Source organism: Gorilla gorilla, chromosome 6, assembly GCF_029281585.2.
Source record: "Gorilla gorilla gorilla isolate KB3781 chromosome 6, NHGRI_mGorGor1-v2.1_pri, whole genome shotgun sequence".
NCBI lineage: Eukaryota > Metazoa > Chordata > Mammalia > Primates > Hominidae > Gorilla > Gorilla gorilla.
Genome location: NC_073230.2, coordinates 73,157,814 through 73,177,442, shown reverse-complemented (window position 1 = coordinate 73,177,442; position 19,629 = coordinate 73,157,814). Strand labels below are relative to the sequence as shown.

The following is a 19,629-nucleotide window of genomic DNA, read 5'->3' as shown; positions in this document are numbered from 1 at the left end:
AATTCATTCCCTAAACAATACCCAGAGTGTCTCCTCCTCACAACTTAAATTAGATCATTTAATTTAGGGGTCAGTAAACTTTTTCTATAAAAACCAGATAGTAAGTATTTTAGGTTTCTGGGCCATATGTTCTCTGTTGAAACTATTCAACTCTGCTCTTGTAACACTAAAAACAGCCATGGACAATATGTAAACCCATGGGTGAGAATATGTTCCAATATGGTTTATTCGTTAAAATAGGCAGCAGGCCAGATTTGACCCATGGGCCGTAGTTTGCCGACCCCTGATTTAATTGCAATGCTACTTACTCCATTGGAATTCATCCAGATTCCTTTCCATGGCCTAGAAGGTGCTCCATCCTCATCTGAATATTACTTGCTCCTCCAGGCTCTACTATGCTCCACCCACCCTGACCATCTTTATGGCGCTTCAACACTATGCCAAGTCTGTTAACATCTCAGGTCCCTGCCCTTGACATTCTACCCAGCAGGATCAGACAGGATCTTGACCAGATCTTCTTCGAGCTTCCTCAGCTCAAATGTCACCTCCTCAGAGAGGTCTTCACTGCCTACCCCAATAGGTCAGTACCCATTCCAACGCCCAAACATTCTAACTCCCATAGCTCTATTTATTTTCTTCAAATTACTTATCACCATCTGAAAAAATATCATTTGCTGCATGTACATAGCCTGCTTCCCTACCACCACACCATCACTAGAATGGAAGCTCCCCGAGAACAGAGACTGACTTACTCATTCTCCCTTAGTTCCCAGGACCTAGATCTGTGCCTGGCACTTAGCAGGGGCTCAAAAAATATCTGTTATCTGAACTGTTATTGCCTCTTGTCTCACTCCCTTCAACTCACTGGTATCTTCACTACCACTAGTCATCTTTCAAAAATATAAATGGGGCCAAACATGGTGGCTCACACCTGTAATTGCAGTACCTTGGGAGCCTGAGGCAGGAGAATCACCTGAACCCAGGAGGGTGAGGCTACAGTGAGCCATGATCATGCCACTGCAGTCCAGCCTGGAAAACAGAGTAAGACCCTGTCTCAAAAAAAAAAAAAAAAATAGCAGTGTGTGGTGGTGCACACCTGTAGTCCCTGCTACTTGAGTGACTGAGGCAAGAGAATCACTGAGCCCAGGAGTCTGAGGTTACAGTGAGCTATGACTGTACCACTGCATTCATGCCTGGGCAACAGAACAAGAATCTATCTCAAAAAAAAGAAAAAAGTGGGCAGGGAGCAGTGGCTCATGCCTGTAATTTCAACACTTTAGTAGGCCAAGGCGGGTGGATCACCTAACATCAGGAGTTTGAGACCAGCCTGGCCAACACAGTGAAACCCCATCTATACCAAAAATACAAAAATTAGCTAAATATGGTGGTATATGCCTGTAGTCCCAGGTACTTCAGAGTCTGAGGCAGGAGCATCGCTTGAACTCAGGAGGCAGAGATTGCAGTGAGCCGAGATTGTGTCACTGCACTCCAACCTGGGTGACAGAGTGAGACTCTATCTCAAAAGAAAAAAAAGAAAAAGTAAAATACAAATGAATCATTGAATCATGTCACTCTCCTGCTTAAAACATTTCCATGGCTCCCCACTGGCTTTAAGATACAAATGCAAATTATGTGGCAAGATCACTACAGCTCGTATCACACCTTTCCACACTCTCCCAGTAGTAGACTCTGAGATCTAAGTGGCAAGGACCAACTCCTGTTTATCTTTTTATCTCAGGTGGTCAGGACAGTACCAGGAACACTGTTGGTGTTCCATGAATACAGAATAAAATCAATCAACAGTAGTACGACAACTACCACAAAGCACAAATCTAATGCAATAACTCAGTAAGCACCCAATTTAAAGGAAATGAAGCAAGATTTTGCACAACACTCGTTTTCATTTTTTTTCCCCCAAGACAGTCTTGCTCTGCCACCCAGGCTGGAGTGCAGTGGCGCGATCTCACTGTATTTTTAGTAGAGACAAGGTTTCACCATGTTGGCCACGGTGGTCTTGAACTCCTGACACGGTGACCCGCCTGCCTCAGCCTCCCAAAGTGCTGGGATTACAGATGTAAGCCACCACACCTGGCCTCTTTCTTTTCTTTGGAAGCTACTTGGGTGGGGCTATGCTTATAACTCTGGATCTGACTTTGGATTTTGCCAGCAAAATTTTACCTGGCAGGCAGTATTTACCACTTTCTGTAAGAATGAAGGGAGGAGGCAGGAAGATAAGTCATACAAATTTATTTCCCATGATCAGCTCTGGTAAAAGGGTTAGGAAAAGAGACATAACACGGAGGCTAAAATGCAACTTAGGGATTCTCCATAGATTCCAAGTGTCTACATTCTCCTTGTCATCTATTAGCAAAGAAAACCCAATGCTGGATGATTTGCTGTATAAAATAATCTAAGAGATTCAGGATGATCTCACCAATAGAATGTAAATTGTTCCTTCCAGAACAATTTCCATTAGCCCTTTGAAATCCTTCAGCATTCATTAATGCCAAAGAGTTTTCATGTAATTTAATCTGATGGGTATGTGACCAGAGTCTTTCTAGGGAATACAGACTCCCAAACTGTTCAGATGGAAAGCAAGGAGGGAATTTACTACTCAAAATCAAAAGGAAATAAAAAGAGGTCAACCTAGAATGTCATTATTCTTGCTTGGTGGGGAGGGGAATGGATTCCAGAGTCATTCCGTGACGTTTACATGACCTCCTTATTAGCATCTAAAAGCTTCCAGTGTTGGATGCAACCAGCTACGTTCTCTTCTAATGTAATAAAATCTGCTTCAGCAAAGCTTGTGCTAAGCCATCCCCAGACTGCAGAAATAATAGGCTATAAACTACTGGATCTCCCATTTGATATAATGAAGTATAAGCATGGTCCTGCGTGACCGTTAACCTAAGCCCAGGTAGGACCTTGTTTACTAGAGTATTAGGCATGGGTTGGGGAAATGATTCTAACCAGAGAAACTGGCTCCAGTGAGGGCAGGTTTGCAATCCAAGGCATGGCATGCATAGGGCTGGTAAAATTCAGGGTGATTGAAGCAAAAGCTTCAGAACAAGAAAGACCACATCTGGGGGTAGAGCACAAAACTCTCAAGAGATGAATCTTTTTAAGAGTGAGGCAGAGCTACATAGCAGTTTTAGGAGATCTGTTGGTGCCCAGCAAGGGCTCCATACTGGCTATAAGCAGGGATGCATGCTGTAGTCTCAGGAGAGGAGGTTCACAAAAGTAATTCAGACCAAGAGCCCAAACTGTGTTCTCTATTAAAAGGAATCAAGGCTCCATACAGAAATGGCTGACTTCTTGTATGGTGCAGTATACAGATCATGGAACATCTTTTATGCCATAAAGCAATGAAGCCATGAAGCCATCAAAGTACAACAAGATCATGTCAAAAACACATGAGAGTCAACTTGAAGAGATAATTATTAACCTAGATGAGACAATGTATGCATCCAAAACAACTAATAAATAATAACTGCAATGGTCTAAAATACATCAAATGCAAACAATAATCTATGAGTTCACAATGATATTCAGGAAAAAAACTATTGGTCACTAGAGTAGAGGTTACTAGGTCACAAACTCATTACTCTGAAAAGTGACTTAAAATGGGAGGCAGGGTGGAGAATTTGGTATGTATCCAGTTTTTCCTGTACAAACAAATTTTTAGGGAGATTGAATAAGATGAAACAATCTGGGGATTGGATACATGGAGGTTCATCATATTTCTTTTGTGTATATTTGAACTCCCTCCAAAAAAAGCACAAGACAGAATGTGAGCTAAGCAGCTTAGGGTTTAGGCAAGGCTTCTGCCTACAAGAGACACTCACATATGAGGGGTAGTTTTAGCCCTGATGAGCTGAGCCAACTGGAGGGATATAGACAGGTGGTAAACTGCAGAGGTATCATGTTGCCCAACACTTGATCAAATCCTAGATCCTAGGTCTGCTTGGTAGCATGTTTCCTAGGTGATGGATCTGAGGCTACCTATAGAACTTCCTTTGCAGTCAAAACTGGCTCAGAAACTACAAAACAGCTTGCTCTTGAAAATGGAGCCATCTTTGTCCATTTCATGCTGCTATAAAAGAATGCCACAGACTGCATAATTTACAAAAAGGAAGGAAGGAAGGAAGGAGAGAGAGAGAAAGGAAGAAAAAAGGAAGGAGGGAAAAGGGAAGGCGAAGGGGAAGGGAAAGGAAGGAAGGGAAGGAGAAAAGGAGGGAAGGAGGAAAGGAGGGAGGGAGGAAAGGGAGAGAAGGGGAGGGGAGGGAATAGAAGGAAAAGAATGGAGAAAGGAAAGGAAGAAATTTATTTTGTACAGTTCTAGAGGCTAGGACATCCAAGGTTGAAGGGCCTGCATCTGGTGAGGGTCTTCTTGCTGCATCATCCCATGGCTGGAGGACAAGAGAGTGGGAGAAAGCAAAAGGGACTCAACTCTCTGTTATAATAAGCCCACTCCTGTGATTACTAAACTATTGCCACAGTAACATTAATTCATCCATGAGGGCTCTCTTTATTAGGCCCCACATCCCAACTGTTGCCTTGAGGATTGAGTTTCCAACACATAAACTTCCAACACATTTAAACCATAGCACAGCCCTTATGTAAATTCAACCAAGAGGAGCTGGGAAAATCAAAGGCATGAGAAAGACAGCAAAGGCTAGCAGAGAAGTATGTGCAGGTTGAGGAAAAAAGTCACAATGAATCCTGTAGTGCACACTACTTTGTACAAAACACCTAAAAAAGATCTCATTAACTCCCCCAACTCACCTGCACCCACCTCTAAAGAGCCACACACATGGATCACGAGGTCAGGAGATCGAGACCATCCTGGCTAACACAAGTGAAATCCCACCTGTACTAAAAATGCAAAAAATTAGCCAGGCGTGGTGGCGAGCACCTGTAGTCCCAGCTACTCAGGATGCTGAGGCAGGAGAATGGCGTGAACCTGGGAGGCAGAGCTTGCAGTGAGCTGAGATCGTGCCACTGCACTCCAGCCTGGGCGACAGAGCAAGACTCTGTCTCAAAGAAAAAAAAAAAAGAGCCATACACAGCACCACCAAAGGCAGCATTCTCCTCAAAAGATGAGCTGTGATAATCCAGACAGACACCCAACCTCAACAGCTCCAGAACAGCCCCAAGACAGCCCCTCCCTAACCACCACTCAAGTAACCAGATGGGAAAGTACTCAGAAAACCCAAATCCTGACACACCACTACCAAACAACTTAAAACAGCAAAGAACAAACCATTTAAACAGCAACGCCAGCTGCCAGGAACAGTAGGGACAATGAGTAGAGGAAAAGCAGACCTCTTGGGGTCCACCAAGACCCAGTCTCTCAGCGTCAGCACTTTCAAATGCAGAATCCATTCATCTCTGGGGCCTGTGGAGCTTGAGTCATGTTGTCCTCAAAGATAAATGAGCAGGCAAGCTTGCTAGAAAACCACTCAAGGTATTACTCTTTAAAGAATCTTTATAGGGTCAAAGAGGAATGGGTCTACATGCTATGTGTATTTCCCACAGATTCTGAGGATGATGTCAGTATCCCTTTGCAGATGTGTTTAATACTTTGCAGTCACTTGTATTCCTGCCACTGAGCGACAGTGCTTTTCTAATTTGAACTCATTCCAGCTCACGCTGACCCCAGCTCCGTGGATCTGGTTACCATTAGCCAAGACTGTCATCCATACTGTACCTTTTAAAGAGTCCTAAAAACAGCTCTTCCCCTACTCTTCCAAGACAAGTAAAAATGTCTGCCAAACAAATGGGGAAAAAAGATTCAGAGAGAGAATACAATTAACATACTATCAAGAGAGCAAAAAGTGAAGGGAGAGGAGAAACTAGGAAAATCATATGTGACCTCACACCTATTTCCAAAGCTGGGCTACTGTCCTTTTGCTTGTGTCTAAATAAGGCACCAATTTTAAGCTGTTACTGGAAAAAAGAAAAAGAGAAAGAAAGAAGCAGGCCCAGGCCAGGCCCAGTGGCTCACTCCTGTAATCCCAGCACTTTGGGAGGTCGAGGCGGGTGGATCACCCAAGGTCCGGAGATCAAGACTAGCCTGGCCAACATGGTAAAACCCCGACTCTACTAAAAATACAAAAAAAAAAAAAAATTAGCCAGGCGTGGTGGTGCGTGCCTATAATCTCAGCTACGGAGCAGGCTGAGGCAGAATCGCTTGAACCCAGGAGGCAGAGGTTGCAGTGAGCCGAGATTGCACCACTGCACTCCAAGCCTGGGCAACAAGGGTGAAACTCCATCTCAAAAAAAAAAAAAAAAAAAGAAAGAAGAAGGTGGTCCAAATCTTAAAGTAAAACTTTTAGCATAGAAAATATGCTATGGTGAGAGTTCCATTCCCTGGTTACTTACCCCATAGGCTGAAGAGCTGCCTCTACCTCTAAGGATCAGGGCACTCTGTGTTTGATGGCAGAACCTAAGTCAGAATCCAGCACAATCCCTGACGAGTGAGAACATCAGGGTGAGTTATCCTGACCCTGACATTGCTTCTCCCAGCTCTCTGATTAAAAAAATACATATAAGAACCAAGGAGGAGATCCCTCCTTGCCACCTCAGTTGTTTGAAATCAGCTACTCAAGGTCCATTTTGTCGAAATCAACAGCTCCCATGAGAGACTGTGAGGCAGATCTGATCACTCAGAGGGCTAAAGGCAACCTTATAAAACCTGATGATGTGAAAGGAGAATGTAGCTGCTGCTCAGAAACTCCACTAGTCCATCTTGGAAAGAAATAATCTATAAACAGAGTAATTCCCAGTTTCCAATTCTAGGCCTTATAGTTTTACTGGGAGTCTCTAAGCTTTTCTACTTTTTTTTTTTTTGGAGATAGTCTCACTCTATCTACCAGGCTGGAGTGCAGTGGTACAATCTCCGCTCACTGCCAACTCCACCTCCTGGGTTCAGGCAATTATCATGCCTCAGCCCCCTGAGTAGATGAGATTACAGTTACCCACCACCACACCTGGCTGATTTTTTTTTTTTTTTTTGAGACGGAGTCTGGCTTTGTCACCCAGGCTGGAGTGCAGTGGCACAATCTCGGCTCACTGCAAGCTCCACCTCCCGGGCTCCCGCCATTCTCCTGCCTCAGCCTCCCGAGTAGCTGGAACTACAGGCACCTGCTACCACACCCAGATAATTTTTTTGTATTTTTAGTAGAGATGGGGTTTCACCATGTTAGCCAGGATGCTCTTGATCTCCTGACCTCGTGATCCACCCATGTCAGCCTCCCAAAGTGCTAGGATTACAGGCGTGAGCCACCACGGCCGGCCTGACTTTTTTATTTTTAATAGAGGCAGGGTTTCACCATGTTGGCCAGGCTGGTCTTGAACTTCTGACCCCTGGTGATCCACCCGCCTTGGCCTCCCAAAGTGCTGGGATTTACAGGCATGAGCCACCATGCTGAGCCTTCTGCTCTTTCTTATTTTGCCCACCTAATGTAAGAAAACTAAGCTAAAATAAATTTTGTAACCAAACCAAAATTAAGTTCTCTAGGTGGTATGGCTACAATACTCAGCAGACTTCAACTTCCCTTGACCCAAAAATGGCTATCTGCAAGTCACCATCCTCAGAGTGCATTTCAGATGCAAACTAGAATACATCGGTGTACAGTATCAAAGTCCAGAGCCTTTGCTTGAGTAAAACTAGATGCAGCAAAACCGTGGACTTTGTGCATGATTAGTATTGTAAGAGAGGTCATGGGGAGTAGAATTAAATATGACACCTTCAGCCGGGTGCAGTGGCTCATGCCTGTAATCCCAACACTTTGGGAGGCCAAGGCGGGCAGATCACCTGAGGTCAGGGGTTCCAGAGCAGCCAGGCCAACATGGTGAAACCCTGTCTCTACTAAAAATACAAAAATTATCCAGCTGTGGTGGCAGGCACCTGTGATCCCAGCTACTTGGGAAGCTGAGGCAAGAGAATCACTTAAACCCGGGAGAAAGAGTTTGCAGTGAGCCAAAATTGTGCCACTGCACTCCAGCCTGGGTGACAGAGCAAAACTCTGTTTCAAAACAAACAAACAAACAAACAAAAACAAATATAACACCTCTTGACCTATGACCAAAGTTCCTTCTAAACTCAGTGTGGGGCACCATATATCACAAACCAGATGGCAAGAAATTAAATAAATGTTGGTCTTTTTCATGCCATCTCAATTACATCTTGGTCAATTCACAAACATGTTTCAGCAAATGCTGGAGGAGTTTTTCTCTCTTTAGGAGTCCTCTTTCACTTTACCTGCTTAACAAAAGACCACACACACTTAGAAAGAGGATGAAGACAGGACAGCTTCAGGACATGCTGCACAGGGAGAACTGACTATCCCAAAAAGAGGGCTCTACACCCCTCTGACAACTCCACAATAGACTGGCTACACACAAATGCCTGAAGGAAGTTTATCAAGAAAATGAACAGTTGACCAGGCGCAGTGGCTCATGACTGTAATCCCAACACTTTGGGAAGCTGAGACGGGTGGATCACCTGAGGTTGGGAGTTTGAGACCAACATGGAGAAACCCCGTCTCTACTAAAAATACAAAAAATCAGCTGGGCGTGGTGGCGCATGCCTGTAATCCAAGCTACTTGGGAGACTGAGGTAGAAGAATCGCTTGAACCTGGGAGGCAGAGGTTGCAGTGAGCTGAGATTGCACCATTGCATTCCAGTGTGGGCAACAAGAGTGAAACTCCATCTCAAAAAAAAAAAAAAACAAAGAAAAGAAAATGAACAGTTGGTAAGATCAAGACTTCTGGCCCAAAGGGCCTGCAGCTGGTCTGACCATTTATCAAAAAATCTTAATTTAAATGGAGACACATTGGATTGCGACATGCAATACAAGAACTAAAGCAGCAAAGGGTCTTGATTTGGGTTTCCTTTCCACCCTACACAGCTCCAGTGAATGGAGGAGTGAGCGTGCCTGTGGTGCTCCTGACACATCTGGGGTGGTTCCCATTGACAGTGGTCAACCTTTGGAATTTTCTACACATTGCAGGGTCATCGTCCATCTATGCTAACCTAGAATGTCCAGATAAAAGCTCCTGTTTAGAGACTGGAGAGAAAATTGTCAAACCTGAAAGCCCATGAACTATCTCAGTCTGGGGAGAACACATGTAGGAAAGACTACAGAATCTGATGTCAGAAGCCTAATTTCAGGTTGACCCATACACCTTTACGATTGTGAGTAATTAACTTACTTTTCAAGGCTCTGTTATTCTCTCATCAACGAGAAAAGTGGACCAAATAGTCTCCCAGATCCCTTCCAATCTTAACATCCTCTGACTTTATGATTAAAGGCTGCAGTGGCTCATGCCTGTAATCCCAGCACTTTGGGAGGCTGAGGTGGGCAAATCACCTGAGGTGGGGAGTTTAAGACCAGCCTGACCAACATGAAGAAACCCTGTCTCTACTAAAAATACAGAATTAGCCAGGTGTGGTGGTGCATGCCTGTAATCCCAGCTACTTGGAAGGCTGAGGCAGAATTGCTTGAACCTGGGAGGCAGATGTTGTGGTAAGCTGAGATCACACTATTGCACTCCAGCCTGAGCAACAAGAACAAAACTCCGCCTCAAAAAAAAAAAAAGTGATACTAATAAGGCTAAAACTGTGGCTTAACTGCAATAGGAACCTGCTGGGATTATGCTAAGCAAAACTATTCCACACAGAGCCACTCTGACCATGTCCCTCCCTACACCAGCTATCATACAGATATGCACCACTGGTATGAGAAGTCCCTTCTACAGAGAACATTGACTGATTCAATAATAGGCTGATTTAGTCATTCAACCAAAATATATTTACTGAGCACTTTCTAGGTATTTAGGTATACAACAGAACAAAACACAAAGTCCCTTCCCTCACAGAGCTTACATTTTAGAGAAAAGAGGAAGAGGAGTCAGGTATCAAATATGAAACATGAGTTGAGGATATATTTTATGCAGAGCAGCCTGGAGGCCCTTGATAAGGTGACTTCTGAGCCAAAATCCAAAGCAGTGCAGAGTGAGCCATGCAGACACTAGGGGAAGAATGTTCCAGGCAGAGGGAACAGCAAGGCCCAGAGACAGGACAGGGTCAAGCATGCCTGGCATGTTAAAGGAAACACCATGAGCTCAGTGTTTATGCAGAGGAGTAAGAGCAGGAGAGTAGCAGGAAGCAGTGAGACAGGTCATAGGGGCCAGATCATGTAGAAAACAAAGCCACTGGAGAGTATGAACAGACAGGTAAACATGTTCTGAATTCCAATGTAAAAGGATTGTTCTAGCTGTTGTACTTAGACTGGGAGGGCGGGGTGGCTCAAGCCTGTAATCCTAACACCTGAGAGGCCGAGGCAGGTATATCACTTGAGGCCAGGACTTGAATATCAGCCTGGCCAACATGGCGAAACTCTGTCTTTACTAAAAATACAAAAAAATTAGCCGGGCCTGTGGCTCATGCCTGTAATCCCAGCCACTAGGGAGGCTAAGGCAGGAGAATCACTTGAACCCGGGAGGTGGAGGCTGCAGTGGGCCAAGATCAAAACATTGCACTCCAGCCTTGGCGACAAAGCAAGACTCCATCTCAAATTAAACAAAAAAAGAGAGAGAGAGAGTAGACTGAAAGAAGCAAGCACGGAAACAAGGAAACCAGTTAGGAGACTACGGAGACAATCCAGGTGAGAGATGATGGCAGATGGGTCCAGGGTGGCAGCAGTGAGGAGTGAAGAGGGACAGACTCTGGGATATATTCTGAAGTTGAATCAACCGGACACTGGAGGACAGGATGATGTTGGAAAATCTTGGGACTACTGCAGAATGGAATGAAGCTAAATGGCACTAAATTCCAACAAACACTGTGAAATCCTGGGATCAGGGATTTGTTCACCTCTGTCACCTGTTGTCCCACCCAGTACTTGGCACATAATGGGGATATAAAAATCTTCAATTCTTGAATGAATAAATGTAGAACTGAATATATTACAAAGCCAAAAACCCTGCAGTTTGATAGGTCACTAGGAGACCAAAAAGCATCTGGTACTAGAAATATTTTACTAACAATGGATCCCCTCCCCTGAGTAAATCTATTTCTCTTTTTTTTTTTTTTTTTTTTGAGACAGGGTCTTGCTCTGTCACTCAGGGTGGCAGTGGTGCAATGTTAGCTCACTGCAACCTCTGCCTCCCAAGATCAAGCAATTCTCGTGCCTCAGCCTCCCCAGTAGCTGGGACTACAGGAACCCACCACCATACCCAGCTAATTTTTTTTTTTTTTTTGTATTTTAGTAGAGACGGGGTTTCACCATGTTGCTGAGGGTTGTCTCAAACTCCTGAGTTCAGGCAATCCACCTACTTTGGCCTCTGAAAAGTGCTAGGATTACACGCATGAGCTACCACACTCAGCCTGAATCTACTTCTTTTTATAAAAAAAATTCCCTTTATGACTTATTTCACAGTAGTAAGCAATGAAGCTGACAAACGACTTCACATAATACAGTTGAAAATCTGAACAACTTGGCCATTTCCCTGAGAGGCCAGATGTAGTCACCAAACCTCATACCACCTCAGTAACTTCCAACTAAAATACAGGAATAAATGTTACACAAGTAGTAAGCTCATGTTCTTATAAATAGTAAATCATGTACCAGGCACCCTGGCTCACACCTGTAATCCCAGCACTTTGGGAGGCTGAGGCAGGTGGGTCACCTGATGTCAGGAGTTCAAGACCAGCCTGGCCAACATGGTGAAACCCCATCTCTATCAAAAACTACAAAAATTAGCTGCACGTGGTGGTGCATGCCTGTAGTCCTAGCTACTTGCGAGGCTGAGGCATTAGAATCCCTTGAACCTGGGAGGCAGAGGTTGCAGAGAGCCGAGATCATGCCACTGCACTCCAGCCTGGGCAACAGGGTGAGACTGTGTCTCAAAAATAAAATAAAAATAAAGGCATATATGATGTCACTTACATGGACAGGTGTTCACCGCTTGTGTGGAGGAGTTGTGGATGAGGACGAAAGTCGACTTGGAGACAACAGAGGCTAACTGGAGTTACTGGATGAAGAAAGGAGGGAAACAGAGAGAAAAGGAAAAGGGTAAGGGGAGTGGAAGATTCGCCTCAGCGTAGAGGTCATCTCTGATTGCTGACAAAGGAAAATGTTGGAGAAGGTCTGAAAATATTGCTAAAGGCTGGTAGTTTCAGAAAATCTTGTAATATTTCCTTTACTTTAAAAGAAAACTCAGTATCTCAAAGGTTTAGTAGCAGTTTTTTTTTCCTCCATGGATTTCAGAGTAGTTGAACCATTCAGCCACAGAAAATAACTCCAGTATCAACCACATTGGAATACTATCAATAAAGACGTAGGACTCTCCTCCTCTGAGGTCGAGCGCTTCTATTCACTTGCTGCTCAGCCTTCTCTTCTACCCATCCTCACCTCCTTTTCTGGCATCTGTTCCTCCCATGGAGGACTTCACACCCTTCTCAGAGCCAGGTGCCAATTCCCACTCTTCGAGGCTCCATCATGTGCCTGGCTCCACTGCCTTCTCACGTGTGACCTCTACCTTTCACCAAGCTGAGGACACAGTGCCCCCATGGTGTGTTTAAGGAGACAGTTCTGATGGCCACAAAATTCTGTCATGTGGTCTGTGATTTGAATTGTCCTGTCCAAAGACTAATGCATGGTCCATGGTCAGGCCAAGTAAGGTTATGTTAAAATGATGAACCACCAAGCACCTTTAATTCCTTCCAAGATCTTTTATGAGTGGGACAAAGTCAAGTGCTGTTAGTGATGGCAAGAGTGGATATTCTCCTTCTGGTGACACCTGCTGCACTCTGGTGATGATGGCAGGTCCAGCACTGCTCCAGCACCCAATCCTTGCAGCGTCTTCTATGGTACTTGCACATTCTTTATATAATACAGACTTCACATTCTGTTTCTGCAATCACTGTCACATCTGCCCCTAATGAAAGCGGTGACTGCACTCCTCACAACCTTGAATTTGACCTTTGTCTTCAGAAATGAAGTTTTCTACAGGTTTCATCATCTTCAGACTAATGCAAACTGAAGATCTACCTCCAGGAATATTTTTCTTTCTCTATTACTTCCCTTAGCAAAAAATGTGTAACTTCCAATCTTAAATTCTTCACCAGTGCTTTGATTCTTTGGCTAAATCAAAAGCATGCTGAGGGCAGGGTGTGGTGGTTCACACCTGTAATCTCAGTACTTTGGGAGGCTGAGGTGGGTGGATCACAACGTCAGGAGTTTGAGACCAGCCTGGCCAACATGGTGAAATCCCATTTCTTCTAAAAATACAAAAATTGGCCAGGCATGGTGGCATGCACCTGTAATCCCAGCTACTCAGGAGGCTGAGGCAGAAGAATTGTTTGAACCCAGGAGGCAAAGGTTGCAGTGAGCCGAAATCATGCCACTGCACTCCAGCCTGGGTGACAAAGCGAGACTCCGTCTCAAAAAAAAAAAAAAAAAACCCATGCTTAACCTATGAGTTAAGCACTCAGTTTTTGTCTTCTCCACTGCAGAACTCCTGGACAAGGATAATTTTCTTACCCTACTACAGAATTTCTCAACCACTTTCCATGCCATAATCCACAAAAAATCTATTTGGCACACTGACTGACCTTAAGTAATTGCCCCAAGGTACTGTGAGAACTGAAGGAGCAGTATTTCAGGACACACCCATTAACCCAACTTGAGAACATTTATCTACCTTAGTATTCATGAGAATGATTAACTGCACAAATTTGTAAACACCTAATATGCACACATAATTCATACTTGATTCCCAACACTTCAATACAGGACTTCATACTAAATGGCCATTTATTAGTTCTTGGCAACGTAAGTTCCTAAGGTAGTGGATGATCTACAAATTGTGGCCACTTACTCTGACAATGCACAATGGCAAACAAAAAGATGGGAAAGAAAGGTACACTTAGAGCTCTAAAAAAGAAACTAGGCCGGGCATGGTGGCTCACGCCTGTAATCCTAACACTTTGGGCAGCCAAGGTGGGCGGATCACTTGAGGACAGGGGTCCAAGACCAACCTGGCCAACATGGCAAAACCCCATCTCTACTAAAAATACAAAATTTAGTTGGGCATGGTGGCATGCACCGGGAATCCCAGCTACTCGGAAAGCTGAGGCAGGAGAATTGCTTGAGCCTGGTTGCAGTGAACCTAGATCACACCACTGCACTCCAGCCTGGGTGACAGAGTGAGACTCTGTATCAAAAAAAGGAAGAAAGAAAAAAAAAAGCTTGGGTTACCCCTACACTGCATCTGTTCATATTGATAAATCACAGAGTGCCTACATTGAGCTTCTGCAAAAGATTTCTTGGGGAGGTGAAGGAAGGAGCAGTTCCATCATTTTAAAAGATTAATTTTTAGAAGCTTCAAGATTAATCTGTGGTTTTAAAAAGGATTTCACAACTATCTTACCTGTTGTATTTGTTCTTGGCTGAGTAACTTCAGTTGTATTGTGAGTAAGAAGTTCTAGTCTGTAAAAACAGTTGATCTTAATATTATAATAAAACATTTAGAAGATATTTACAGGTCTTTCTCACACAGCTTTGCACTGCTAAATATTATTATTTAAGATGGAGTCTTATTCTGTCATCCAGGCTGGAGTGCAGTGGCACGATCTTGACTCACTGCAACCTCTGCCTCCCATGTTCAAGCTATTCTCCTGCCTCAGCCTCCCGAGTAGCTGGGAGCGCAAGTTTGCACCACCACACCTGGTTAGTTTTTGTATTTTTAGTAGACACGGGGTTTTGCCATGTTGGCCAGGCTGGTCTTGAACTCCTGACCTCAGGTAATCCACCCACCTCAGCCTCCCAAAGGGCTGGGATTACAAGCATGAGCCACTGCACCTGGCCAGTTTTTAAACATAGTCCATTCTGCCTTAATTTTACAGTGAAAAAAATCATTTTGGTGACTTGAATTTTGAAAATAGCAATTTTCAGACATTCAGGTGAGACCACTGGATGTCTCCAAAGTCATCTTTTTTGCAAGATAAATATGCAAAAGTCACTTTTCCCCCAAACCAGCTCAATTATATTTCTGAATCTTAAGATGAACTGTCCCACAGCACAGCCAGAAGGTGCTTGTTGTATCATCTTAAACCTTTCCTCTCCCTTATAACTCAGTCCCAACGAATATATACACATGCACCTCAACCAGTAAGCAAGACTCTACCTGCTTCAACATTCCTTTCATGAGTAGAGAGAGGCCTTCTCTTCCTACCCACAACACTCAAACTACCCATGTGTTTCCATTCAAAATCAAGCCAGAATAACTCTTCTAAAGGGCAGATCCAAATTATTTTAAGAGGAAACTGCTATGAGACCATTTAATGACTGCCACTGCTTTTGTAGGATCCAAGGCCTTCCTCTGCCCACAAAAGTCTATCTAAGCAATCCCACCACACCCACATGGCACTCCTCACTCCACACAGAATGGGTAATGTATGTGAAGATGTGAGCATATTTGACTCCTCTCTGCCTTTACTCATATTTGAAACACACTGCCTCCCTTCTGGAGGCACAAGTGACTGATCTGGGTATGCCATCCTTGCCTTCTCCCCAAAAAATGTTCAATAAATCTTCATTGCATTTTTCTTACTATTAAGCCTCCCAAGGACAGGGTTCTTGCTAGACCCAATTTTGCACATCTGACGCTCATACTAAATAAATGTTTGTTCAATAAATGAATCTAAATGTTAATTTTAATATAAAGAAGTCACGATGAGAGGGGAACACAAGGCCCATCTTGGTCAAATTAATCTCTCCTTAGGGAAGACAATGAATTTGTTTCTGTAGATTATCATCTTACCTCTTAATAACAAATTTAATTCGATTGCCCTCTTGGAAGATGTTTTCCAGCCTTGGGATTCCATACCATGAGGGGCTTCTGAAAGGAATGTTTTCTGGTAGTCCTTCCACATTCAGATCATTCACATGTGCTTCAAATTTTTGGTACGGTACAGCCTTGGCTTCAGTGCTCCCCAAGGCTTCAGCTGAACACAACCAAAACAATTCAGAAGATTATGTTTGTGTTGAAATCAGATTTTAGTACAATCCAAAGCAAGGTGCAGGTCATTTTTTTTTAATTGGAAAAACTCTGGAAACATATTTACTAACTATTGAAACAGACTTAAAGCAAAGGCAAGAATAAAGGACCCATCATTAGACAGATCAACGAGACAGAAAATTAACAAGGATATTAAGGACTTGAACTCAGTTCTGGACAAAGAAGACCTAATAGACATCTACAGAACTCTCCACCCAAATCTACAGAATATACATTCTTCTTAGCACCTCATCGCACTTATTCTAAAATTGATCACATAATTGGAAGTAAAACACTCTTCAGCAAATGCAAAAGAACAGAAATAATAACAGTCTCTCAGATCACAGTGCAATTAAATTAGAACTCAGGATTAAGAAACTCACTCAAAACCACACAACTACAAGGAAACTGAACAATCTGCTCCTGAATGACTAGAGGGTAAATAACAAAATTAAGGCAGAAATAAAGATGTTCTTCAAAACCGATCAGAACAAAGACACAACATACCAGAATCTCTGGGACACATTTAAAGCAGTGTTTAGAGAGAAATTTATAACACTCAAGGCCCACAAGAGAAAGCAGAAAAGATTTAAAATTGACAACCTAACATCAAAATTAAAAGAACTAGAGAAGCAAGAGGAAACAAATTCAAAAGCTAACAGAAGACAAGAAATAACTAAGATCAGGGCAGAACTGAAGGAGACAGAGACAAGAAAAACCCTTCAAAAATTCAATGAATCCAGGAGCTGATTTTTTGAAAAGATCAACAAAATAGACCACTAGCCAGACTAACAGACTAACAAAAAGAGACAAGAATCAAATAGACACAATAAAAAATGATAAAGGTGCTATCACCACTGATCCCATAGAAATACAAACTACCATCGGGGAATACTATAAACACCTCTATGCAACTAAAGTAGAAAATCTAGAAGAAATAAATTCCTGGGCACATACAGCCTCCCAAGTCTAAAGCGGGAAGAAGTCAAATCCCTGAATAGACCAATAACAAGTCCCGAAATTGAGGCAGTAATTAATAAGCCTACCAACCAAAAGAAGTCCAGGACCAGACAGATTCACAGCCGAATTCTAACAGAAGTACAAAGTGGAGCTGGTACCATTCCTCCCGAAACTATTCTAAACAATAGAAAAAGAGGGACCCTTCCCTAACTCACTTTATGAGGCCAGCATCACCCAGATAAAACCTGGCAGAGACACAACAAAAAAGAAAATTTCAGGCCAATATCCCTGATGAACATCGATGTGAAAATCCTCAATAAAATACTGACAAACCGAATCCAGCAACATATCAAAAAGCTTATCCACCATGATCAAATCAGCTTCATACCTGGGATGCAAGGCTGGTTCAACATACACAAATCAATAAACGTAATCCATCACATAAACAGAACCAGTGATAAAAACCACATGATTATCTCAATAGATGCAGAAAAAGCCTTCGAAAAATTTCAACACCCTTTCATGCTAAAAACTCTCAATAAACTAGATACTGATGAAACATATCTCAAAATAAGAGCTATTTATGACAAACCCACAGCCAATATCACGCCAAATGGGCAAAATCTGGAAGCATTCCCTTTGAAAACTGGCACAAGACAAGGATGTCCTCTCTCACCACCCCTAGTCAACATAGTATTAGAAGTTCTGGCCAGGGTAATCAAGCAAAGGAAAGAAATCAAGGGTATTCAAATAGGAAGAGCGGAAGTCAAATTTCTGTTTCCAGATGACATGATTGTGTATTTAGAAAACCCCATCATCTCTTTAAGCTGATAAGCAACTTCAGCAAAGTCCCAGGATACAAAATCAACGTGCGTAAATCACAAGCATCCCTACACAACAATAAAAGACAAACAGAGAGCCAGTCGTGAGTGAACTCCCATTCACAACTGCTACAAAGAGAATAAAATGCCTAGGAATATAACTTACAGGGGATGTGAAGGACCTCTTCAAGGAGAACTACAAACCACTGCTCAAGGAAACAAGAGAGGACACAAATAAATGGAACAACATTCCATGCTCAGGATAGGAAGAATCAATATTGTGAAAACAGCCATACTGCCCAAAGTAATTTATAGATTCAGTGCTATCCCTATCAAGCTACAATTGACTTTCTTCACAGAATTGGGAAAAACTACTTTAAATTTCATATGGAACAAAAAAGAGCCCACAGAGCCAAGACAATCCTAAGCAAAAAGCACAAAGCTAGAAATATCAGGCTACCTGACTTCAAACTATGCTACAAGGCTACAGTAACTGAAACAGCATGGTACTGGTACCAAAACAGATATATAGACCAATGGAACAGAATAGAGGCCTCAGAAATAAAACCACACATCTACAACCATCTGATCTTTGACAAACCTGATAAAAACAAGAAATGGGGAAAGGATTCCCTATTTAATAAATGGTGTTGGGAAACTGCTTGAGCCATATGCAGAAACTGAAACTGGACCCCTTCCTTACACCTTATACAAAAATTAACTTAAGATGGATTAAAGACTTAAACGTAAGACCTAAAGCCCTAAAAACCCTAGAAGAAAAACTGGGCAATACCATTCAGGGCATAGGCATGGGCAAAGACTTCATAACTAAAACACCAAAAGCAATGGCAACAAAAGCCAAAATTGACAAATGGGATCTAATTAAACTAAAGACCTTCTGCACAGCAAAAGGAACTGTCATCAGAGTGAACAAGTGAACTACAGAATGGGAGAAAATTGGTGCAATCTATCCATCTGATAAAGGGCTAATTTCCAGAATCTACAAAGAACCTAAACAAATTTACAAGAAAAAAAAAATCAAAAGTGGGAAAAGGATATGAACAGACACCGCTCAAAAGAAGACATTTATGCAGCTAAAGAACATATGAAAAAAAGGCTTATCATCACCGGTCATTAGAGAAATGCAAATAAAAACCACTCCAGTCAGAATGGCGATCATTAAAAAGTCAGTAAACAGCAGATGCTGGAGGGGATGTGGAGAAATAGGAATGCTTTTACATTATTTTTGGGAGTGTAAATTAGTCCAACCATTGTAGAAGACAGTGTAGCGATTCCTCAAGGATCTAGAACCAGAAATGCCATTTGGTCCAGCAATCCCATTACTGGGCATACAACTAAAGGAGTATAAATCATTCTACTATAAAGACACCTGCACAAGTATGTTCATTGTGGCACTATTCACAATAGCAAAAACTTGGAACTAACCCAAAAGTTCATCAATGATAGACTGGATAAAGAAAATGTGGCACATATACACCATGGAATACTATGCAGGCGTAAAAAAGGATGAGCTCATGTCCTTTGCAGGAACATGGATGAAGCTGGAAACCATTATTCTCAGCAAACTAACACAAGAACAGAAAATCAAAAACTGCATGTTCTCACTCATAAGTAGGAGTTGAACAATGAGAACACATGGACACAGGGAGGGGAGTATCTCACATCGGGGCCTGTCGGGGGGTGGAGGGCTAAAGAACGGATAGCATTAGGAGAAACACCTAATGTAGACAAGGAGCCGATGGGTGCAGCAACCACG

The 19,629-nt window shown here is 42.8% G+C and overlaps 1 protein-coding gene across 1 annotated transcript in view; it reads right to left on the bottom strand.

Annotated features, from left to right (window-relative positions):
• Positions 1-2,231: 2,231 nt before the first annotated feature.
• LOC129523893 (uncharacterized) overlaps positions 2,232-19,629 on the bottom strand; it is a 33,899-nt gene continuing 16,501 nt past the window's right edge. Inside the window, exons 5-8 of the mRNA XM_055347843.2 lie at positions 15,835-16,018; positions 14,443-14,501; positions 11,958-12,042; positions 2,232-4,409 (exon numbers count right to left, since the gene is read on the bottom strand). Of these exons, the coding sequence (XP_055203818.1) occupies positions 4,346-4,409; positions 11,958-12,042; positions 14,443-14,501; positions 15,835-16,018 (392 nt within the window). The 3' untranslated portion in view covers positions 2,232-4,345. The remainder of the gene's footprint in view (positions 4,410-11,957; positions 12,043-14,442; positions 14,502-15,834; positions 16,019-19,629) is intronic.